We start from the raw sequence: 25,459 nt of genomic DNA, 5'->3' as shown, positions 1-25,459 counted from the left end.
TCTTCTTTACAGATCCTCTTGGAACCAGGGGTGATACAGGATGTCTTAGCAGCTGGGAGTCATTTGCAGCTGCTGGAGCTTCTCAGTTTATGTTCTCACTATCTTATTCAGGTGAGGCTTCTCTACCTGATTTCAGTCATTTCTGTTTAGTATACTTTTGTTTCAAGCCTGATTTCTGTAGGAGGGTATTAGTACAATACCTGGTGTAACCTAAATAGCTATAAACTGGATTTCAGGAGACCTGAATTCTGAGTGTAATTTGGGTATCAGTTTATGGTAGGTGCTTTCTCCTCCCATCCATTTTGTCCATTTGTCCTGAGAACAAGGACGGTCCATTGATTAGTGTCAGCACAAGGGAGTTTGACTCCCTCCTTTATCATGGAATTTGCTTTCTTCTGCGTTATTTTACCAAATGATAAATATTTCCCTATTGTGATCGTGAGTAATGTGAAGCATTCAGATGCATAAGTGCTCACAACAGAATATCGATGCGTATTCCAGGGCACTACTGCCTGAAAGGGTAGGGCTCATTACAATGGCACCTTATTCTCAACTGGCCTCATGCCCATAATGCTGACAATATTAGCAACATTAGGGCTGTCACTGTGAAGCAAAAAATCTGAATCCAGTAAAACAATTTTTTTTGTGCTTGGCTTGAATAGGAGATGGCTTGTGATGGTAACAAGAACATAGCTTTGATGTGTATCTATGAAAAGCCTTAAAAAAGTGGCAATAGCAATTCTACAGAACTGTTTGCTTTTCTTTGTAATTTTCCAGTATCGTTTCTGAAATAGGGTGTGTTGGCTGTATCTGTGCAACAGTTGGGCATGGAAATGCACGACACCACAATCCTCTCTGTATGCACTTGCCTTCCAACAACATAAATGCCTTTGAACAGTCTGAGTGTGCTTGGCAGCACACTGAGCTACTAAATACTGTAGGCATGCAGGATCTCATGTTAAGAGTTTCAGGACAGACTTGAAGGCTCTGTCTTGTGGAGAAAGAATCTTCTTTGAGTGTTAGCCTTAGGCCTAGCTAATCTAACCTCCTTAGCCTTAGGGAAGCCTTCAAAATGTATGTTCAGACAATGAGGTGGTTGGTATTAATTTGTGCATTATAAATTGATTAGAAAGTTAAAGGAGCTGTTAGAGTACTGCAATTTGTATCAGTTTGTTTTCAGGAACCTAGAGAGGGATCCAATTTTTCTGAGAAAATAGACATGGAATGTAATGGGAAAGGTGGCTGGCTTGAGAAATAAGAAATGTAAGATGCCAAATAAGCCACAAAACCATTCGGCTTCCCAGCTGTCAGGCAGGCATGGGAAGGGGTTACTGTAATGAGAAAGAAGATACAAATCTACCATTGATGGTCATACAGTGTATTTAATGCCCCCCTAACAAATCAGTCAATGTGAACATGTCTCTGCTGCTTACATGCTCTGTCTTTGGCAGAAATAGAACCGAAGAGACTATTGCAGGAAGAAACTAGGGAAAATATTAGAGAGCAGGGAAGAAGCTGAGTATTGTAGTGCTGGTGAGGTAGGGACATGAGAGGACTGTGGGAAAGGAGCAGGTACATGCCCAGCGTAAGTCCTTGTAGTAACTTCTTCCATGACCTGTGTTGAATAGCTTCTGCTATTTGTAGCTCTTCCCTTGGCGCCATCTTAAAACTTCTAATCCCGAGGTCACTGCAGTGGAAAGACAACTGTAGAATTAGCAGTGCTTTGGTGTGCAGGCCATAGTCAAGTACTTAGGAACGAACTGCTAATGAATTAAAAAAGGAACAAAACCGAAACAAAAAATCAATGCCAAAACCACAGCACCCCCCAAAAAAATAAATCCCAGAGTGAGCAAACATTGCTGCCAAATTACTCTGTAATTAACAGACCAGTAAAAATTCACTGGAGGTGACAGTCAATATGCAGTTACTCAAATGGTGTGAAAGAGCCCTGTTGTACTCTGAGTAGTGTGCCAAGGTAAGGTAACTGGAGCTACACTGGTGTAAAAATGAAGAGGAAGTGGGACCCAGTGTCCAGATTGACAATAACAGAGGTAGGGAATAATGTGTGGAATAAGGAGGAGAATATTGTTGGGAGACAGAGAGCAGTGGTAGTTCTGTGAAGTATTTTTGAATCAGGGTCTCATTGTAAGATTTTGAATCCACATGGACTTTTGTGGGATGGCTGTAGCTTACATCATATCAGGCTCTAGACTGTATTTTACTCTCTTTACAGTATTTCTTTACGAGGTTCACCCCAACAAGGCATATCCGTAGGCACTTTTGCAGTCTGAATAGATCACAGTAAGACTTTATCTGTCTTGTTTGTTCTACAGAGTTGCAGTCCATGCAAGTAATCAGCCTTGAGTAGCTGTGTAAGCCTTTTTAGCAGACGTCAGCAAGGTGGTGTGCATAAAGACTGTGGTATCTTTAACGGTTCAAATTAATTATATTCAGTATCTGTTTGTGTTCTACAAACTATTGGGTGATTTTAAAAATATCAATTTCTTTATTTTAGTACTATCTAAAAAATAAAATTGAAGTAGTTAAAGAAGGCTTCCTTAAAGCCACTTATCCTTGCTGCAGTTGGTAACTGGAGTGTCTTTTCACCCTACATGCTGTGATACAGATACTGGGAAGAGAATAATACTTACCCTTTTTCTTCTTTCTGGTGAGTCTGGGTGCTGCAGAGTTCTTCATTTACTGTACTAGTGAATTTCTTTCCTGCTGTTTTGAATTGTTCAGATATAATTAACTTAGCTTACTTTAGCATAAATTCAGGAAATCTAGTGTGTGGGATCTAGCTGTCATTTGTTATTGTTGTGTAATGATGACAGAGTTTTAACTTGTTAGGATTGTCTTTAATTGTTTGGATTGGACCAGGCTTTTCCTGTGTAACAGTGCTGCTCTTATTGTTAAAAGCTTGTTCTAGCTCTTCTCTTTTGCTAGGTGTTCCAACTTGTCCATTTCTTGGAGCTCAAGACAGTTTCATCTCTTCTTGATACTCTTATCTGGGGCTTATTTAATTATTCTATGGATTTTAATAAGGATTTTTTTTTGCTACAAATACAACTGGCATGGCCCATAAACATACCTGTTCCAAGGTGTGTATGTAGTCCATGAGGTTGCAAAGAAGGCTGTGCTGATCTAATTCATCACAGATGATTGTCGAAGTGTCTCATTGTCGAAGGTGATTTGCAGTGCACTGGGGGCAGATTCATTCAAGCCAATGCTGACTTTTACATTCACTGATCTTTAAGGAATTTTCTCTCAGTTGTCTCAGAATAAACGAGATGTTATTTTGACTGTAAGACGGATCCTCTTTCTTATAGACCAGCTGGCTTAGATCACTTTAATTTATTGATAAATCTCAAGAAGATTTCTGTAACAAATTGTTTGAATCATGATTATGGCATTTTTATGAAGAGTTTTTGATCAACGGAAAGACAGAAAAAAGGAGAGGCAACATTATTTCCCCCCACGCCCAAAGAGATAATATCCATCCAGATGTTTATGACAGCATGATGCAATGGATGTTTCTGACAACACTGCTAGTTTAGTAAATCCTTTTTATCATCTGTAAACTTCACATTGTCAAATGTTCTGTAGCGTCTAATGTTTATTCCATTTTCTTATTGGAAAACTGATTCTTATTTCGGAGTGCTAATTTACTAATTTTTATTTTAAAAGAACTGTAGATGATATTTTTCTCTACTTGCAAACAAGAAAAAATGCCCAAGCATTCCTTACTTTGGGTCTGAATTCCAGCTTTCTGTTGTGCAGACTTCTCCCCCTGCCTCAGCAGTGTCATATCTTGAATTATCGGTAGGCTTTGAAATATGATGGGAATAGGTTATCTGAATGTCTTGTTTCCCTTTTAAAAGTTTTAGCCTTAAAGTTCTAGTGGACCATAGCTGTCCTACTATTGACATTGGAGAAGGCAAGACAAAGTTAGTTGAAGGTGTTGAATGTGATGGAGATCTGAGAATGGCCTCCACGGAGCTGTAGAGAACGTGGTATTGGGTAGTGTGTTAGTGATGACCTGTTTTGTACTTTAAAGCTTGTAAATGTTTTTCTGAAGAGTATACAATGACTTTATTCTTATGCAAGAGAATAAATGTATTAAAAGATTTATTCAGAACATAGAAATGTTTGTTTCATATGTCTGTTACATAACTGATTGTAGATGTAAGAAGTTTTTTTTCCTCGGTTGTTTGTGTATTCAGTATCACAAACTGCAAATTATTTCAACAATCAAAGAGTCTTAATAAGGAGGGAATGCTATTGAGAATATGAATTTTTAATGGAATTTCCTTCTACTGATCAACGTCAACTCAATAGTGCGTGGATATAGTTTTAGTAATCAGTTTTTAAACCAGAGGTTGATTTCCACTGGCATTTGGGCACCTGGGACGTAACACTGTCTGTATTTGAACTCTTAAAGCTAAGTGATTTTTTTTTTTTTTTTTTGCATTTTCTAAAGTCCAGTATTATCGTTTTCATGGAGTTCTATATACCTCCTGAGTTACATTCAAGGAATAGGATGATAGGTGTGAGTAAGGAGTTTAGAAGTTGCAGGACTGTCCAAAGCAACCCACTCATCTCTGAGAGGCAGGACATGGAATGATTGTTAGCATTTTATCCCTTTAACTTTCTGCTGCCAGTCAGGCATGTTTTGTGAAGAACAAATTAAGTTTACATACTGGACAACATAGTCTGGGTTATAATTTGTTATGTTTATTGATTAGACAGTTGCATATTTTCAATACAGCCTTATTAGATGTGGTGTTAGCTGACTTTCCTTGTACTGGAAATAAAAACGTAGCTAGGAGCAGCAAGTCTAGTAGACATGAGCAGTGATCCTAATTGACTGTTAAAAACTGTTCTTGGGATCATAAATGTTTTGGTGTTAAGGGAAGTTAAAAGTTTGTTGCCAATTTTCCCGTTAGTTTTAACTGCGTTAAATTCTATGCTAAATGATAAATGTACTAGGTTACCTTTTAGAAACTTCATTACAGTGGATAGAACTCTGCCACAGGTATATCTGCCCACTTGCTACTGATGCTGGTTGTAGCATCTTTAAAGAGGGCTAATTTAAGCTGAAAGGAGCATCTTAGGTGAGTGAATAAAATGACGCTGAAAAAACACAGCATTGTACAGTAGCAGTCAATTGGAATTTTCTTGGAGCTGCCTCTGTACTGTATGCTCTGGATTCTTGTATACAAAAGCAGACAGTGAGCAGGATCAGGCTTGGAATGCAAAAATTAGATTTATCAACTCACAAGTGATAAAATAAGACCTCCTGGAATAATTCTTGGCAATAACTGAAGCGGGTAAATTGTCTTCGGTAGGGGCATTTGATTTTTAACCTTCTACTGTAATTGTCAGTCTAGGCTTATAAAATAAAATTTTTTTCATGGTGTAGGAACACCTAATGATCTGGATCTTTAATCTACTACTAATTTTAAACTATTCAAATGTGTTTATAGGTTGAAATATGTTGGTGGTTTTTGAAAGGAAGAAACTACAAATTAATCTGCCTGTAGAATTAAAAGGACTGTGTATGGTTTACATATGGGGTAGGGCCAGAGCTGCAAAGCTATTTATTTTTCTTAAACCCAACTTCTCCACTTGGAACAATGCCAAAACCACAATCCCACCTTTCACTAAGATATACTCTTTCAGAGATGAATTAATTCTTACGCCAGAGATTGAGAGCATCACCTTTGTATTGCTAGAAGCCCCAGCTCAGTTGGGATTTTAGCTCCTGGGTTTTTCATATAGAACAAATTAAACTGCTGGAAAAAAATCTAAAGGTCATCTAGCAACCAAGGCTTGCCTTTAACTGGGTTTTTAATCTAAGTACACGCATGCACATTCTCCACCCCCCTACTCCCCAGAATTAGAGTGGTGTTTTATAAAGCCACCACCATCAAACTTGAGTCTACCAACTTTATCCCATGGTGGAAAGAGTGACCTTCCTGTACCAAGAATACAAATTAGACAGAAATAATGTTGTCTTTCATTTTGCTGGTTTTCAGTGTTATGCAACCAGTTGTTGCTGTGCTAAGCTGCTATTTTTTGAAGGAGCATGTTTTGTCAGCTGTTGAGTCATTGAGCTATTGACAGTCATTAGGAAAGTTTTGTACAAAGCTCAAAAATAACTTCAGAAATCTATCTTCTCTCTCTTTAACACACAGATGCATTACAGAGATACAGATTTTTATATATGAAATGTGAATGTACTGCTGAGGATTCCAATCTAGAATGGGACTCGGGGAAAAAAATGATGATGGTTTTCTCCATTTTTCAGTTCATGTCAGTGAGGGAAGTAAAAATGGTATACCAAATCACTTTGAATCCCATTCTTAGTGTAATCCACTTGCTGTTATTTAGCTGTGATGTGATAGTGGATACTCTCCTCCTGGGGTGTTAACTGTTAAAGAAAGTGGTGCAACTGTGGTCAGGAACCTGCTGGCTTTGTGTGTGTGTTCTGCTTTTTCTAATGAAGTAAGTGTTGGCAAAGCTGAATTGGAACTGCTGATGCATGTGTAAAAAATGATGCTGGAGTGTCAAGGATTACTATTGCTGGCAAGATTAAAGCTCCCAAACTGTCTAGCTGGTTGTACAGATACACCTTGCTGGTCTTCTGCATCAGAGTCGCAGGGGAGGTCACAAGTTGGGAAGAGGCAGATGCTGCTACATCTTCCTTCTTTTTGTAATTTCTGTCAGGAAGGGAGAGCAGCTTTGGTGTGTTTTAAATGGGAACAAAGGAGCTTTATTGCTTCACTGTTTCCCTCCCTGCCCTTCTCATGTTGTCTTTCTAGTCAATGTAGCCTCCTTACCTGACCTTTCTGTCACTCAGCCCCTGAAAGATTCCTGCTTCTGGAATCTTTCTAGTATTTTTATAAAGCTGTAAAAAGAGGCTGATGAATCCCAGAATGCTTAGTGTACAATATTCTTCTCTGGTTTTATTACCATCTGATCAATACTAATGTTTTACGTCCCCTGCGTCTCTCCTGCCCCGCAATGTCTTTAGCTTTTAATTCTCCTTACTCGCTGAGGCAGTTTAGATGCATGCCCCCCCCAGAAAAGCAGTATTTGTAATTGGGTAGTCTAGCTACCCTTATCTGCTGGTGTCCTCGGCGACATGCCCAGATAGCTGTCTGGCAGGAAAATTTGTTTGATCGCAGGAGCTGAAGGCCGAATGGCTGAACTGGAGGGGAAAGGAGGCGGTCGGGGCCCTTCCTCCCCGGGCGTGGGCAGCAGGTGGCACTGTGAGCCCGTAACAGTTTCAGCAGATAAATTCCAGCTAAAATCAGAAAAAAAATGAAAAGAAAAATTATTTATTTTTACTCTGTATTAGTCTTCTGACCTAATCAGTAAAAAAGTCATTATTCACACAACACTGGGCAATACGCATTGTAATTTTTAACAAATAATAGGAAACTGTTAATGTTTTCACAGGAAATACAGTTCTGTCTTGTGCAGCAATGGTCATTTATCACTGCACTTTGTGAAATCACTCATTTGTTCTAATTTGAATGTAAATGACTCTAAGGTTTTACAAATAAGGTGACAGACTCACATAAATGTAATTGCAGGGTTCATCTCTCTCTTTTTATATATCACTCATTAAGTTATGAATTAAATACATCGTATTAAACCAGGGGCATGTCCAATGATGATATTGTAATGGCAAATTACTCTATGCTATTAGAGGTGTATTTTTTATTCATGGACATTAATTTGTCATTAAGCGGCATTAGTTTAGCACTTTTATGTGGAAGACGTGACCTGAAAGAGGAGACTTACAGCTCTAATGTGAAAGAACAAGAATACAGGCACCAGATATACAGAGCTTTTTTTTTTTTTTTTTTTTTTTTTTTTCCCTCCTGTAAAGAAGCAGAGGGACGTTTTGTTTAAATTTGCTTTGATCTAAAGCAATTTGAGTTGTGTTAAGCCATTTTAGCAAAGGTATTTCTGAAACATGAAGACGCTTTGGTTAGAAAGTATTTACCAATAGGGGAAAAGCCAGAATGCTAAGTACAAAATGGTGACTATATATCATTTGTAACCTATGAACCTGAAGAGACTGTTGGGCCTGAAGTGAGTTACAATCTGATTTTATCTCGGAAGTATCACTGTAGTAGAGACTTAATTGTCCATCTTTTCTTTCCTCTGTACTGGCTTAGCCAAAATAGAACTGATTTTTTTTTTTTTCCTTCTTAATTATGAAGTAAGTCCTTTTTACTCCCTCTATACTTTGTATTTTTAAACACACTATTATTTCCACAGGGATCAGTTTCAAGTTTGAAATGTTAAGCAGGAGCAGAATCTGTCTTAATACATTTTTCTCATTCATTTTCTTATTTGATGGAATTTGAGAGGCAACTTGGCACTTGAAGTATTAAACTGAGGAAAATAGTGAATGACTCAGTCTGCTCCATCTTTAAAAAATATTAAAAAGACCTTGTAAATGTTATTTTCATTTTACAGTCAGTTTGATAGAAGAGACTATCCTTTCAAAACCTTGTTTACTTAATGGTGGAGATGAAATCATAAGGATCCAAGTTGGTACATCCCCTGGTTTGGCAGTATGTGCATTTTAGACTTTTCTTTCGACTAAATCTCAATTAAGGCAAAAATTTTGAACTTCGTACGGATCTATGTAGTTGATTCCCTGCCCCCCCCTTATATATTATGTTTTTCTGATTGCTTATTCGTTGCCGTTTGATCCATCTCTATCTGAACTGCTCGCAACACAGTGTGTTGTGCTAGTTAAGAAAGATTTCTAATGAAAATTACCTAAGCCCAAAGTATACATAGGTAGTTTCAGAAATGGAAGCACCACAAATTATCACCCTGGTTTTAACTACTGTTACTATTTCAGTACTTAACAGAGGAATATTTTCTGCTGAACCAATTCAGTTTGTAGGGGAGCACAAAGAAGGAAGTAAGTTCTATGTAAGGCTCTTGATATTTTCCAGTAGATCTCTTAGCAGCAGTAAGCAAAACAGCATCTTAGCACATTTCATCATTTATAGTGTTTCGTCTGCAAAACTGCATCAGAGTAGAATTTGCTAGAGAACCAATATCTTGCTTCAAAATTGTCATGTAGACTAATTCTATTTAAAACAAAAACTCCATTTCTATCCAGTTTATTGAACAGGCCATGAACTCAGAATGAATATAAATGTATACATGCTGTCTGACTGAATCTTCAGCCAATATGTAATCAGAGCTTTGAAAGTCATAAATTGTCCTCGTTCGTCTCACTAATTCTAAAAATTAAAGATGCAAACCTAAAGATTAGTGGTAGCAACAACTTTATTAACCATCAGTAAAATCCTGCAAGTGTGCTATTCCAAACTGAAACATGTTTGTCATTTCATTCAGTTGTTTTCCTGTGTAATCTATTCTAAACATCTGTTTATTAATTTGGAGGAAGTTGCTGCTAAATTCCACATCTGTTTCAACAGAGTCTTACAGAATTTGTGTTCTCTACCACAGAGTGTGTCTAATGCATAGGTGGCATTGGATCCTGAATGACTTAAACCAGGAATTGCAGTTCAGTAGGAACTTAGCTGGTAACACAAGGAATTGTCCCTGTAGTAATTTTTATAGGAGTGGTTGTGTTCTCTGGATTAGAGGGGTGGTAATATGTTGGCTGGACTTGCCTCCAGTCAAATGCTTTACCTTTGCTGTGAAAGTTTCCAAAGCCACTCAAAGGAGTTTTTTTTCCCTATATTCCATTTCAGTGTTTTCTCCTTGTTTACCATAAGCCACATCTGTTCTAATTCTATATGCAAAAGGCCTTCCATTTCCATATCATCTAAGCGCACGTGTTTATCACGAGGGAAAGTATTGTAGCAACCTTAGGTATGTTCAGCCCCCAAAACACATTGGGATTGGAATTCCCGCTGACTTGAAATGGCACGTTGTGGACCTGCAGAAAGCTAGGGGGACAGGCCCAATGTCATATGCCAAGCCCAAAATCAGTGCTTATATGTGCTTGTATTTTGGTTTTGCTTGCCTTACAATATTCTCATTCATATTTGCAGCATGACCATCTTTGTGGGGAACAGAAGTATGCAGGGAGTATATATATGGATATACACTGGTGATGTTGAGGACCCCCAGAGACTAATATTGAACGTTTACTGTAACTAAATACTTGAAAGTATTTCACTACCTAGATACCATTGTGAGTCCTAACTTGCATGTGTGTTATACACCATAGGTAGAAAGTCCTAATCAAGTTCTGGACTCATATAAACCATTCAGCCCTGGACCAAAAGTTTAACAGATGAATGGAATTTCTTGAAAAGGAATAAAACAAGTAGCGAAAATGTTTAGTGTGTTGGTGAATGTTTTGGGGTGGGGGAAAACAAATAACATGAGATATATGTAACTTTTGGTAAGCTGTTGTTAGCATTTTGCTTTTAGGTGTGGTGGAAATCTTTGAAAATTTGATGGTTTATGCAACATTTCTTATTAAAATGTGTACTTGAAAAGGACTAGTTTTATAACATTGCATGAAGTAATCATTGACTAAAAAAATCTAGTTCATTTTTAAAAACAATGACTGTTCTTGTTAGATTAGCTGCAGAAATACATTATTTTTGAAGTAACTGAGCTATGTCCCTCCTCTAAATGCCCTTCCAATTTTCTGTTAAAGGGTATCTGGCTTCACTTCATTCTGATTGCATTTAAAGGGGGATACAGAGGAGGGACCTTTCATATACTTAAGGATTTTGAGATACTGGCAAGCATCTGTAGTTGTGAACACTTAGAAATAGGGCCTACAATGATCTATTCTGCTTTTAAAGGTGGCGTCTTCAAGGTGAAATCTTGAAGCCAGTGAGAATTTTAATCTTTTGGTTACGTGTCTTAAATACATGATGCATTGATTAAATAGTTTTCTCTTCTATATTTCTGTGGATAAAAGCCTTGGTGGTAAAGCATGGAATCCTGGCCATTAGCTGTTTGAGATTCAGGGTTGGGGTGGAATTATCTTTTATTCTTGGAAAGAACTCCTAGAAACTAAGTGAACAAAAGTCAGCATGACCTTTGAAGGCTCATGCCTTCCTGATGGTTAGCACCTTCAGCAGTGTGAACATTCACATGTGTTAGTTTTGGGAGGACTTGTGACTTGTTTGGCACTACTGAAGGTCAGATGCAGGAAACGTCAAACTGGACGTTGACTCAAGGACCATTTTTTCATTTGGGCTTTGCCCTTTCTAGGCTTTCTCTTTTTGAGAGTCAGATTTATAATAATTTCTGACCAAGAGAGCGGTAAGTGAATCTGTAGTCAATAATGCTTAAAATACAAGCAAATCCCCCTTGATCCTCACACATACTGAATTCTTTTAATTCAGTGCTGCTTCCGGAATTTTTCACATTCTTTTCCTTTTCCTGTGTCTGGACTACTGCTGTCCTTTTTTGTCCTGTTTACCTCCTGAAATCAGTTCTGATTATTATGTAGTAAACCTACTAATCATCACAGCTCCTAGTCAAGGGAAAGAGAGATGTTCTTTTCACTGCATAAATTTAGGGACAGAGTGTTGCAGAGGGTTTTATTTTACTGAGACATAGTGCTTATACAAAACATGTTACAGACATTTTGCTGATCCATGGAACTGTATAACTTTAAATTGTGTTAAAGTTGGGGGTGGAGTGGGGAAGAAAAGAATTATCTAGCTGCTAGAGTACAGGAGTGGGTTCCAGCCATTTGACATTCTGGTTTTTGTCTCTTTGCATCCTGGGAAATCTTTTAAATTATTCTTCTGCTCCTCCTTTTTTTCTCTGTAAAATGAGAATTTGCTGTGGTTTAGTGCTGTGACCAAAAAATTTCTTAGTGATTTTTTTTTAGCTGAGGTCAGATGTTGCAGGGGCATAGAGATACCTGAACAACTAACGCTTTTCCAAATAAAATGGAAGTATTGCCTTTTTATCAATCACATACTTATAATCAGGTTCTTTTAGACTGCTGAGTACCCTCATATCTTCCTGCAGCTGCAATAAGTCTCTTGCTTTTCAGAGGAATGTGAAACCATATACCGTCAGAGGTCAAATTGCACAAATATTTCCTTCTTTAACTGTACAGAAAATTGGCAAAAACCTTGTTTTATTGCAATCAGCTTTTTTAATGCAGAGTTGCAAAATGTTTGTAATCATACAAAGACACGAGTCCTGTACTTTATAGTCCAGTGGCCACGGCAACTTTGATCCTACTTTCATGAGCTAGAAACTGTTTTCTGAAAATTTGGTCAGAACTTTTTTGCTTTCATATATTCTCTCCGTTTTATAAATACCTTTGCTCAAGATCAAAACCTCCAAGAGTCTTTCGTTAAAAAAGTAAGTTGAGCACCTTAAGTCTTGCAAGGTTGGTTTTCCAGCCTGTACTATTTTCATGTCCTTAAAGTGCGGGCTTCAGAACTGGGACCAATATTTGAGCAGTAGCCTTTATTGGGCAGTACCTGGTGTTTGTTTTATGACATGAGGTTTTTGGGGTGGGTGTTTTTGGTGTATGTGGGTTTCTTGTTTTTGTTTTTGTTTTTTTTTCTCTGCAGCACTGTTCTGAGAACTGATGTTGCTATTTATGACCACTTCTTAGTGCCTCCTGATGGCCTGTAAGTGTTGTTCCAAATGAAGCCTGATATATTTTCTGTATCAGCTGTGTTAATGGTTTTCAGCTTTTTTTTTTTTTAGTGTGATCACTTTTCCAAGACAAGACTCATATTCTGTCATCCTCATAATTTGTTACCCCAATACTTTTGCAGAGTCTTCTGCAAAGTCTTCAGGCAAAACTTACCATTCTCTAGTTCAATTAAACTGTTAACAGTATTGAACCAAGAATCAGTTCCTTGAGGGCTTCGCTGGAAAAAGTTGCCCTGCTTTATAACTTACTGTTAATAACTTAATTTTGAGATTGTCATTGAACAAATATTTGAACCATCTAAGATGCATCCTACTAAAAGTATGTAATATATGAAATTTAGGAAATAGAATGTTCAGCTTTCTCTAATAATCCTTGTGTTAAATTTGTCCTATTTTATTCTGCCGGTATTTCTTGCAAACTTGGGAAAATGGGGTCTTTTGAGGTTTCAAAAAAAAATAAGTTCCTCTACTGATGCTTTATTCCTTTCATACAAGTCAAATGTTAGTAGATAGCTGAGGTGATATGATTCTTAAAATGCATTAAGAACTACTGATTTCAGATCGGTGACTGATTCTACTTTGTCAATTGAAATTATACTCAGTGTTGAGTTATCCTGCACTGGGTTCAGCCATTCTGGAGATAGTTTTACATAATGCCTTAAAATCATGAGAATGTTTCATTGCTTTGGGTTGTTTAGCAAATCTTTCTGAGATTTGAATTTGTCTGTGTTAATTAGCCCATCATGTTTTAGATGGTTTGTTTTATTCTATGGTGATATTAGATGTCCAGCTCACTATAGTTACCTTTTTCCAATTCTCCATTTTAGATGTGTTTATTAGCTTTGTAATCCTTAAGCATTTGGTGACATGCTGTTGCCTGGATTCTGAAGAGACAGGTTTTAAGAAAAGTGGTCCCCCGCTGGGTTTTTTTTACATAGACTCATAGAATCATTTTGGTTGGAAAAGACCTTTAAGATCATCAGGTCCAATCATTATGTTATCACTACCAAGCCCACCATTAAACCACGTCCCTAAGCACCACATCTATACGTCTTTTGAACACCTCTAGGGATGGTGACTCCACCACCTCCCTGGGCAGCCTGTTCCAATGTTTGACCACTCTTTCAGTAAAGAAATTTTTCCTAATGTCCAATCTAAATCTCTGCGGGCACAACCTGAGGCCATTTCCTCTTGTCCTGTCATTAATTACTTGGGAGAAGAGACCAGCACTGACCTCACTACAGCCTTCTTTCAGGTAGTTGTAGAGAGCGAGAAGGTCTCCTCTCAGCTTCCTGTTCTCCAGGCTAAACAACCCCAGTTCCCTCAGCCGCTCCTCACAAGACCTGTTCTCCAGACCCTTCACCAGCTTCGTTGTCCTTCTCTGGACACGTTCCAGCACCTCAGTGTCTTTCTTGTAGTGAGGGGCCCAAAACTGCCCACAGTGTTCAAGGTGTAGTCTCGCCAGTGCCGAGTACAGGGGCACGATCACCTCCCTACTCCTGCTGGCCACACTATTTCTGATACAGGCCAGGATGCTGTTGGCCTTCTTGGCCACCTGGGCACACTGCCGGCTCATGTTCAGCCAACCATCAACCAGATTCTGAAACAGAGTTGTTTGAATCATACTATATATTCCTTGCAGAGGACACCTCCGCTGTTGTTTATTAATACCTCGAGAGTTAACATTTGTATATTGATAATTTTGGAATATGATCCCTATTTGTTCTTTAGTGCAACATAATGAGTGTGACTTCCTCTTTTTAGTTAGTGACTATCATGCTGTTATCTATCTTGAACGTTACTCATTTACATTTATGCAGAGGAGTTGGAGGAACTATCACCCATCCTCATTGAGAAGCCATGTCTTATCTGGATTGTGATTCTAACTCTCCTACTAGATTCCTGTTTGCCCCTTGTTATCTTGTCTGGATGTGCTCTCCTGTTCTGTGGTCTGGGGTTTTTTCATGCTTCTGCATTTGAAAGTGGTAGTGTCTTTCTCTCACCTGCCAGGCTCCAAAGTGAATCCTAAGCAGCACAATAGAGATGGACTTTCAGCCTTCATGTTTGTCATTGTGACTTGGCCCACAGTGAACAATGATGCAGACAGGATCTTGCTTAGTTGCGGAATAGATTATGGACAGTGCGGTTAGAATGGGATGAGATTTTTAGCTGCAAAGTTCAAAGAAATCATTACTGAGCATATCCAAACTATTTTTCTAGAGGCTGATGAGGGGGGGCAACAGAAGTTTTTCACAGTTACGGTAACAACTACAAGCTCTTTCCATTCTGAGTATTTTTAATGTGGAAGAGCAAAGGCCTTTTCCCGTCACTCTAGTTGTTAGTGTGTAACACACTTTTTGAGATGTTTTCAATAGATTTTAGAGATTCATCTTGAGGCTGGAAGACTTCAGCTTTGAAGTATTAAATGTTGGCAAAATAGTAAGTTAATGAAAAAAAAGTCATTGGAAAGGGAAACTGTCAGGTACCTTAATATCTCTACTAACGAGTCTATCAGTAATGTTGATTTTTTTTTTTTAAATTTTATTTTTTTGCCTCTTCTCCTTGCCTCCCTGATGGTAATGGAGATGGGAATTAAGAATAATTAAGTATGGTGTATTAGAAACTTATTTTCTACTTATATTTTTACTATGTTTAAAAGTTTTTGTACTTTATATTGATTTAAAACTTACTTTGTTTTTCAGAACATTAAGGGTATTTCCTTGCCTAGTTCTGAAACAAATATTAAGAAAATTATTGAAATAATTTTTCCGCCAGTAACTGGTATGTACTAGGACAATTACAAGATCCATTACTCAAATATAGAAAGAAATTAAATAAACAATTGGAAAATAATTTCTGAGCATCCTTGGTAGAATCTACTGCATCGTACCAAATTCCCATTTGGAACATGTCATATTATTTCTGTCCTGCCTGGCAGATGGAAGGGCTGTTACTGTGTCTCACTTGATGACCAAGTTTACAGAGAATTTTCATGTATTAAATCATATGATGGCTTTGAGCTACTAATACGATACCATCAAGAAAAAGGCAGTTTGAGTCTAGAATATTTCATGCAAGCTAATTTATAAAGCTAAAGAAGTAATAATGCTGGTGTACAAGGTACTGCTGAAAGATCATGAGTACCGTGAAGAGTTTGCCTATGCAGAAGAATAAATGAAGTCAAACAGAGAGGTGTAAAAAGGGCAGCTAAGATGATCAGGAAGGCCTGGTTTATGTGACGAGATTAAAAGAGCTTGGATTGTTTAGTCTAGCAAAGTGAGGGCTGAGGAGGAATATGATTGCTTTCTGTAAATATATCAAGGGAATAAATACTGGGGGAGGGGGAGCAGGGAGAGAAGCAGAGTGCTGTTTAAAACTAAAAGATAATGTTGGCACAAGAACAAATGCATATAAACTGTCTGAGTAAATTAAGCTGGAAATTAGGAGATGAAGTCTCAAAATCAGCTGAGCCTTCTTGTAATAGTAGTTGCTGTCCTGTTGAGTACATGCGTGATCTGTTAGTTCTTAGGTAGATGTGTGAGGTTTTGCAGAACTAGAACCTTTGCTGTGGAAAGGAAGAGTTAGAACCAACAGAACCAAATTTCTCTTAAAATTGTGTTGATCGCTTTTGTTATCAGATAAGTACGTTTTTGTCACTACAATTTTTCATTTTGTTACTATCCCTTATCTATTTAGAGTCTGTCTTTGCTATGATTTATGTCAAGGTTCTCTTCTGAATGGTGCAGCTGGTTCATAGTATTTAACATAGCAGAGAACGTGGAGGACGTAGGGTCAAGACCCCGTTGGGCTAGGTGCTACTTGAGGATTTTGAATAAACATGTCCCTATCCCAGAGACCTCACAGTTCCTTTTTAGCTTTAAAGAGGATGAACTCCTTTTAGGAAAAGGGGAAATAGTGTCACCGTGCAACTCCTCTCTGTTATAGCAGCAGGGCTAGTCATTTAATACCTTGATTTATAACAGTGTTGTAATCTAAATAGGAAGCAGGTGGAGTTACAACTGGGCATGATACTGTGGATATTAATGGCTTGGCTTGGCAGTGGAATTCTAAAGCTGTATATACTTTTTCTGTCTTAATTATGCATTCATTAAAAGCTTTTATACCCAACAGAATAAAGTAAATATTGTTTGATCTCTGTAGTGTGCTCCCAGACTGTAGATTTGCACAGCAGGGTCTTGATAATCTGAATAAATTGTATTTCCCCAAGGAGTTTATCTTTCAAATAAGGTCATAAAGAAATGCATTTTTTTCCCTTAGTTCTCCTTGTGCTTTTTCTGCTATTTATAACACAGAGCAGAGGAATAGAGGTATATTGTAGTCTGCTGTGTACTTGGTTATGATTAACTCTAATTTGTCGATCTGTTACTTACATCCTGTTCTGTGGCTTGTGCAACACAATTATTCTTTAAAGTACAAAGGAATAAAGATGGATTTGGAAGTAATTTAAATACAATGTTTATATCTGTTATTCCTGTTTGACAATTTATCATATCTCTGTATTAAAGTACACCTCCATATTAAAGCATGGTCAATGTCACATCATTTATTTTGAATATTTAATATTGTCTTTCAGATTATGTTTGTTTGGAAAAATTATTTTCTTTTGTGAGGGTTTTAAATGTCAACTCATTGTTAAATTGATTTGCCATCTAAAAGTTGATACTACTGAATCAGAAGACCAGTCATGTAGAAAAGGGAAGCAGGGGGATCTATAGTAAGCAGAATGAATAGCATCAAAGGTAGTTTCTCATTTTAGAAGTAGACACTGATAAATAATTTGGCCAATTTATTCGTGGTTTACTGTAAGATTTTAGAACTATTTCAAGTGTTAGTTAGAAGATCTGTATATATAATCTTACATGTATTTTCTTAGTCTGAACGTGTTTCAGCAGTGTAACATACATCACGTTAGAAGAGATAGGATCACTACCTTTCCCTAATTCTCTTCAGCTCTTAGTGACAGTTCTGCTTGTGTTCATATTTCATCCTTCAGTTCAAAAAAGATAAGTGGCATACATTTAAAAGTTTATAAAAACAAGATTAAAAGTTTCAATAATTTACATAAGCCTCTTCTGTATCGCATATTTTAAAAGAACATATACTGCGACATAGTACCAGAAGAAAGTTGCACATGACTTTTAAATTTTGTAGCTGCTCTTTTAACACAATATGATAAAATCTGTGGAAAACAGAGACTGCCAGAACTCTTATTCATGACCACACCTAAATTTAATTTCATAGTAACAGATTTTATTTTTTAAGAGTTTTTAATTCAATTAAGAGTTCAGTTTGAAAATCTATTCAAATCAGACTGAGTTGAGAGTGATTACTTTGATACTTCCTGTTGGATTTTTTTAAAGCTAGAAGGTAAGGTGCCTTTTTTTTTTTTTTTGCAAGTAAAAGTAACTTACATATTGCATTTGACTCTGATGTTTCTGAAAGCCTTGCCGCATATGAAGAGCTAGGTTATATGGTAATATATATATGGTGTACATCTTGCAATCTTAGTTTGACATTTTTGCCCGCTGGTGTCATCAGAGACAGTAATGGATAGTGCTGTATAATTTTATTGGAATGACAGTGATTGTTTTCATTTGTAAAAGCTAATGCACTACTTGCTTCTTTGGCTGTGAAATGCGAACCTGTAGATCAGCTTTAACCTTACAAAACCAGAAACGAATGTTTCTGATTACAGGCCAAGATCAGTTTTAACAAAATATACTGCAATATTCATCAAGCAGTAAATGTAAGTCCAGCAGGTCACTAACACATTAGGTTAGGCGAAGCATCAAAAATCCTCTGAAGCTTACCAATGAAAATAAATAAATAAACTTCTATAATAAATAAATAATCAGACAGACACATAAATAAATAAGCATCTGAAATAAATTAACACAAATAAATAAAAATAAATAATATTGTAAATAAACAACTGCTGAGAGTTTGTTTATCCATCCATAAGTATATTTGACCTCTTCAACCATATGAGAGCTTTCATAAACAACTTCAATTGGTGTTGATTTGAGGGGATAGGGGAGTTTGGGGGGATCATCAAAACTACACAAACCAAAAATGAAGGCTTAACCCGGTGTCTTTCAGATTTCACTGAAAAGGTGAAGATTTTTGGGGGGAAAACTGCATTTGTGTGCAGTTTTCCCAAAAAAAATCAGTGTGCATTATTGTTTCTCTCTAATGAAGAAAGATTTTATTGTGTTATCTCCAGTATTGTCCTCTTCTGAAGTCTGCCAAAAGCCATCTGTCCATCTCCATTGGCACTTGGTGGGGTTTGATCAGGCCTGTGTTTTAGTTGGGCTGTTGATCCTCAGATCACAATGCTTGATTATTTATTTGTTTGTTTTAATCCTCCCCAGATATAGCTGTTGACTACAAAAGAGCTCAATAAATATACACCGAGCTCTTCTAAATTCTTTTCTGGATGTTTGGCGTTCATTCAATCAGGGAGTTCTTTGAAAAGATAGTCTTCCAAACCACACACAATAAACCATGGTTGTTGCTTGTCAAATGCTGTGATGTTTACTTTGATTATACTCCTATGTGTTGTTGCCACCATTGCATGGCCATCACAGAAGTGGTGTGAGGTACCATCTGTGATGTGCAGATACTGAATTGCTGAGCAAGCACACAGACCAGATACTTCTCATGCAAAATTCATTCCTTTCTCTTTCTTTCTGCAATTGGAGAGGATTAATCCTTCCCTTCTCTATGTTAGCGTCAAGAGGGCTGACACTAGAATATCCGTGGCTTTTGGGATGATGGCTGTTAGTGCTTGTTCTGACAACATAAAGAACTTTTCTTTGTTCTTCCAAGAAAACAATGTGAAACTCCTATGCAGAAGTTTAAGCAGGTAATGAATAAGATTTATTTGTAACGTGCAACGTTGCCAGGGAAGGTGTGCTGTTCAGTCTGGGAGATTATGTAAGAAGCAGGAGCCTCCACAGAAATTTGCTTCGGTTTCCTCCAGTACTGACTCCTCTAAGCAGGTGAAAAAAAATTCTTTCTCCACTCTCCATTGCATATGCATAAACAGCTCCACAGTCATTGGGACAGCCACCCAATTCACACGTTCAAGATGTAGTCCCTAAAACATTCCAAAAAACCCCCTCTTCGCACTTTCCCATCTTCCCCGTGTCTCTGCTCTATCTGCCAGCCGTGCAGCTCATTTGACATTTACAAGATTTCTTGTCAGTTTGATTTGGTGCCGCCATTGCAGCCAGCAGAGCAGTGAAAGCAAAATTGACTTAATTTAGGCTGTTTCTCTCTCCTGCTCCAGCCCCCATGGTAACTAACCGACACAGTGAAACTGTCAAGGCTGCTTGGCATCTTCACACCTGGAGCTGGTCAAGGAGAAGGTGGCTGATAGGGAGCAATGCGGTAAATTGGAAGATGAAAACCAGGATTGCGGAGGGGAGAGTAAAAGAGGTGTGAGCATACAGCAAGAACAGAGAGAAGGAGTAAATGTGCTTATTTCCCAGACATCCTGGGTGCTGTTCTCTAATATGGGTGAATTCTCCGCCTCTGCCCTGAAGGGAGCAGTATGGGCTAGAATAGACAGTAGTTAGCTGTCCAGACGCTAATTTACAAGGGATGCCCAGTTGAAAACATTAGCGCAGGAATACTGGTTTTCTGGTACCGGCATGGAAGAAACTTCCTGTCCTGGGTTACCGTAGCTTTTGTTGCTGCAGGTTTTCTGCTGCTGGAAGGAGGGGGAGAAAGAATACGAGACAAACATCCACTATAGGTTGATGTCAGTGGCTGGAAAAAAAAAGAGTCTGTTTGTTCATTGAAGATAAATGTATGCGTAATAAAACGTAACTCAGCATCTCGTATATTGTGAGGTTTCATGGAACTAAAAGTTGTACTACACAGGTGCTCTAGCTCCATCAAAACAGTAAATAATGAACAAACAATGGCTTTGTAACAAACTAGTGTAGTTAACAAATATATTTTTTAAATTAATTTGTTAACTTCTACAAGCTCTTCTCATACAGTGTAAATCATGCTGGTTTATTATATTATGTACTAATCCATATTTCTTACAGATGCTTTATGCATATATAACCTTAGCAGTTGCAGTGTAAATTAGTACTAGTATATATTTGCATATTCACTGGTAACATTTACACATACAGTTTGAATGAAGCTGTATTAATTAATTTCGAGTTATATTGCCTTCCTTCTCCACAGCTCCAAAAGAATAATCTTTTTTTATTGTCTGACACCTGCGGGGTTTTTGTTCTCTGGGTTTATTGTTGTTTTTTTTTTTTTTTTCCTGAGACGTATTTTGTTTGCTTCACCCATTTAGGAATTAAATAGTTTTAATTACTTGGACCTGTATAAGCTTGCGGACCTCTTCAACCTCACTTTGTTGGAGAATGCAGTGGTTGACTTCTTAGTAAAACATCTCTCTGAGCTATTGAAGAGTCATCCTGAAGAAGTTCTGGCACTCCCGTACTGTCTCCTTCGAGAGGTTTTTAAAAGCGATAGACTCACTTCACTCAGTGAAGAACAAATCTGGCAGGTAAGGAGATTGGTGAACAAGCAGAATGTGTGACACTCTATAAACCATGGCAGTCAGTAATCTGTTGTTTTGAAACCCTGGAGCAATCTTGAGGGAGAATAAGCACTGGAGCAAAAACTGTGAATAACAACTGAGGGAAATTCTTAAATTAAATTCAAAAAATGTTGTGCTATGTTAATGCAATTAGTTTGTTTGAAAAAGAAATTTGTCTTATTGCTTAACTTGTGTTACTCGTTTATGGCCAGAGATTTTCTTCTATATCCAACTTTGCTGGTGGGAAGAGACGGCCGATGCATGCAGCTCAATTATCATTGCCTCTGGTGAGGCTGGTGCCACAAGTCTGGTGGCAAGCTTGCCTCTGCAGCCTCTCCTGTTCACTTCAGACAAACTTATCTGTGTAACTTCAGAAGTCATTTAAACTGTTTAGTCCGCCACAGCCAACTTTGCCTGAAGCAAGTTAGAAAATTGTCACACAGGCTGCTCTGCTCAGAGATGAGTGGAGGCTTCAGTGGAAGGTTTGTGGAAAGAAGCTGGAGATGGTGATCATTTCCTTTAAAATAGCTGGGTCTAGAAAAGGGCCAGGTTGCTAGCCATAGAACATTAACAACATAAAAGCATTATGTTGTGACCTTTAGTGTGTGTGAGAAATGTAATATGAAAAAAACACATAGTCTGTAAAGAGAAACACAAAAACTAACCCAAAATCTATCCTTGGAAACATTCCCATCACATGTCTGTAAAAATTGCAGTTTACAATGTAGTGGAAGGAAATCTCTATAATGTTGGTTACCCAAACGCTTCTCTCTGTTTCCTTTTTGCTGTCATGTTTTTTTCAGAGGAAAGTATTTCAGGGTATTTCAAGGTAGAGTAACTTTCTTTAAAGAAACCTGTGCTTTCTTTTTAGGAAGTGGGTTATATTGGTCCAACAGAGGAGACTGAGAGTCAGAAGACTGATTTATATTTCAATTCCTGTTACTTATCTACTTATGTTTTGGATTATTCTAAGCAAATAATTTCATTTATATGCCATTGTTTTCTCAAAGTGTAAAATGTGTGTTCATCTGTGGGGCACTTTGTGGTCTGTGGATGAATAACATCATTCAGCCACAAAATATTTATTCTTAAAAAATAAAAATGTCTAGTTAAGCTCTTCAAACCACAAAGACAGTATGCAGATGTAACTTAACCCTGTAGTCTGGTCACTGGCATATTTGTTTATGAAACTTTGAGGCTGTAGACTATGGAGTATTTTACAAAGATGGTATTCTGTGGAAACACTAATATAAAGTAAGACCTCTTCCTGTCCTAATCCCTGGCGAATGTCTGTACAACAGAACCTGCAGCACACCACCTATGATGGTGGGTTTGGTTCAGATTTTTTAGGCACTCTGGAGTCACAGAATCATGGAATGGTTGCAGTTGGAAGGGACCTCTGGAGAATCCTAGCCTATATTCCCTTTGTCAGAAAAGGTTTTGATGTACAAGATGGGGCATGGCTGATTGGCCAATTGGGTTTCATCATGATTTCTCTGCAGGGTCAGTGAAATCTCCAAGCTACATGCTTGGGTATACTTCTGCTAGAAAAGTTGTTACAGGAAGCCATGCAAGTCTAACTTAATGCCAGCTCAGTAATGAGTAAGCGTATCTAGAGTAATATGCCCTCTGCAACCTGCTGAAACAGAGTCTGGGAAGTGGGAGTTTTTAAATCTTGTCATTGTCCTGTTCTGCAGGAAAAACTCAGAAATAATTTTCTTAATTGTGTGCACTCCAGTCAATGAACACACTTCATGGGGCAACTATGACAAAGCTTCTGTTCCTGTTGCAAGGTCATACTAGGGAGGGATACTTAGAGGTAGTAGGCTGCTGAGTGACAACAAACTCCACACTGTCCATTTAAGTGTTATCATAATTGCCTCACTAAAGGTTACTAATTCTGTTCCGAAGAATTTTTTTAAACTGGTTTTCCGCTGCAGGCAAACATGCATGTGTCTTTTTAATTCAGTCTGTACAACCAGGAATAAATATATATTTATAAATACTCCAGGTCCCCAGAATGAATTAAGAGACACACATAAATATTTACCAATTTAGGCATTCAGAAGGCAATAAGAAACTGGTTTTTTGCTTTATCTTAGTAAATAAGTAATTCCCTCATAGTCAACCCAATAGAAGAAAATCAAATCAGACCAGCTATATTGCCTCAAGTGTAGTTAAGTTCATCATTTTTGCTAAGGTTATAGTGGTAATGCAATATACCATGGAAGAATCTAATATTCAGCCCAGGGTGAAGATTGGGTATGCCAGAGGATTAGTGTCAGGGTGCTTTATAGAACTGAAACTTGATGGACAGGCTGGAGACAGATCTACAGAATCTCATTAAATTGCTGAATTGTTCATTACTGAGCACTCTCACTGTAATAAAGTGCTCATTGACTTTGACAAATCCCCATCCCATGTCTTAAGGAAGAACAGCAAAGCAAGGGGTGTTGGGGAAGCTGGAGGAAATTGGCACAAAGTGGGGCAGATAATAGAAAAGCTGATGGGGGGATACTGCCGTTTGATTTGTCTGTCTTACCTGTGACTACTGTGGCCTCTTGCACACACACATGCATGCATGTTATGGCGATACGAATTCAGCATGTCCCCGGGGCACCTTTACTAGTAGGGCTTCCGTGAAGCCTTAAGCACAAATGAAAGCTTCCCTCAGAGAACCTCTGGAAAGGGTGCCACTGTCTGCAAAGCACAGTTATTTTCACTAGTTTAGATTCCCAGTGTCCACTGGGTGATTCAATCCTAATGCACATAAAGGTTAAGGCAGTTGTTCTACTGTGTCACAATGTGTACACAGACTGATGCTTGAATGTGATTTAAACTGAAGTGACTCAGCTCATATCTGGCACGCTTTGGATTTTTGTTAGACTACCAATTCACAATTGCCCAATTTTAGTGAAGGTGGTGAAATATAACCTTGAAAAAAACACATTTGAGAAAGTTAAACAGTAATATTAATCCACATCCTAGTATACTGACATTAATGTAGAGTACTACAGTAATACCTGTTGATTGTTTCAGAAAGAAAAATCTGACTTCAAAACCAGGGTAAAGTGGATAAACTAAGTAGTTCATTCCTTTTTCTACCTCTTAAAGTCTTATGAAACTCTTTGGCTTGAGGTAGGTGTCTTATTTTTAGTGGAGACAATAGACAAGGAATATGATTATGTATTTCCTAAGACAAACAACAAAAAGCCCACCAGAAAACCTCCATAGGCTGTGAAATTGGAGCAATTTAGCAGCCTCCATCATTAGGGGTTTTTTTAGCTAGGCTAAGCCAGTAACAATGATTATTAGTTGACATAGGATTTGTTTTCATATTGAGTTTTTACATTTTGCTAGCATGTGAGATTATGAAATATTATTTTGTATATACGAGATTCATGATTTGTCAGCTGTGGGTAAACTTAAAGCAGTGACATGGAAGAAAGGATTAAATAAAAAAAATGAAGAAAACCAAGGAGGAATCCTGAAGAAGTTGGAGGGGAAAAAAAGCAAATTCTTGGTATTTTTCCTCTTCATCATGAGCTGTGCAGTACACCCTTTTTTCACAGGAAATGGTCATGATGAGGACATAAATGTCTAGTTTATCATGAAGTGAAAAGTGAATCTTTTCATAATTGGCCATTACTAGAAAGGCTCATTGGCTCTGCTTTAAGGAAGCAGATGAATTCTTTCCCTTGATAATTGAAAAGGTAACCAACCCTGTAAGACAGAACGTGTTCATAGAGAAATCTAGCAGTAGAGGGCTTCTTGTTGGAACCTTAGCAAGTAGAAAGTAAGCCAAAGATTGAAGTAAAAAATTGATGTTAGCCTTAGTTGTAATATAGTTATGCCTTATCATGTTCATTATTAAAAACTTCAGTGTCATGAGGCTTAAATGTTCGTATTTCAAGGATAATATTAATAGTTACAGATAGAAATATCTACTGGATCATTCTGTCTCCCAGCAGTACATTGCTCAGACAATACTGTATTAAATACTGCACTTGATCCAAGGTGAACTTCGAGTCACATTTGGCAAAAAATCTTAACATGAGATCAGTATAGATTAGTTTCTTCCTTTTTTGCTACTGGTTAATTAGGTTGTTAAAGGATATATGTATTTTTAAAACAGCTAGCATTAAAAATAGATCAATTTTAGTATTTGCCAATATTTCTTCTGAAGTTAAGGTTAGGAGTTTTTTC

At 37.6% G+C, this 25,459-nt stretch overlaps 1 protein-coding gene across 8 annotated transcripts in view; it reads left to right on the top strand.

The window, feature by feature from the left end:
- KLHL32 (kelch like family member 32) overlaps positions 1 to 25,459 on the top strand; it is a 97,652-nt gene that overhangs the window by 35,564 nt on the left and 36,629 nt on the right. For 4 of the 8 annotated variants that reach the window (XM_086461357.1, XM_086461360.1, XM_086461355.1 and 1 more), the window contains 2 exons: positions 13 to 111; positions 21,005 to 21,220. In XM_086461357.1, coding sequence (XP_086317483.1) covers positions 13 to 111; positions 21,005 to 21,220 — 315 coding nt within the window. The remainder of the gene's footprint in view (positions 1 to 12; positions 112 to 21,004; positions 21,221 to 25,459) is intronic. The other 4 variants (XM_086461358.1, XM_086461356.1, XM_086461361.1 and 1 more) reach the window with 2 other exon arrangements.

This window comes from Leptosomus discolor, chromosome 2 (genome assembly GCF_034619465.1).
Source record: "Leptosomus discolor isolate bLepDis1 chromosome 2, bLepDis1.hap2, whole genome shotgun sequence".
Classification (NCBI taxonomy): Eukaryota; Metazoa; Chordata; class Aves; order Leptosomiformes; family Leptosomidae; genus Leptosomus; species Leptosomus discolor.
Note: the sequence above shows the minus strand (reverse complement) of the source record. Positions and strands in the feature narration are given on the sequence as shown.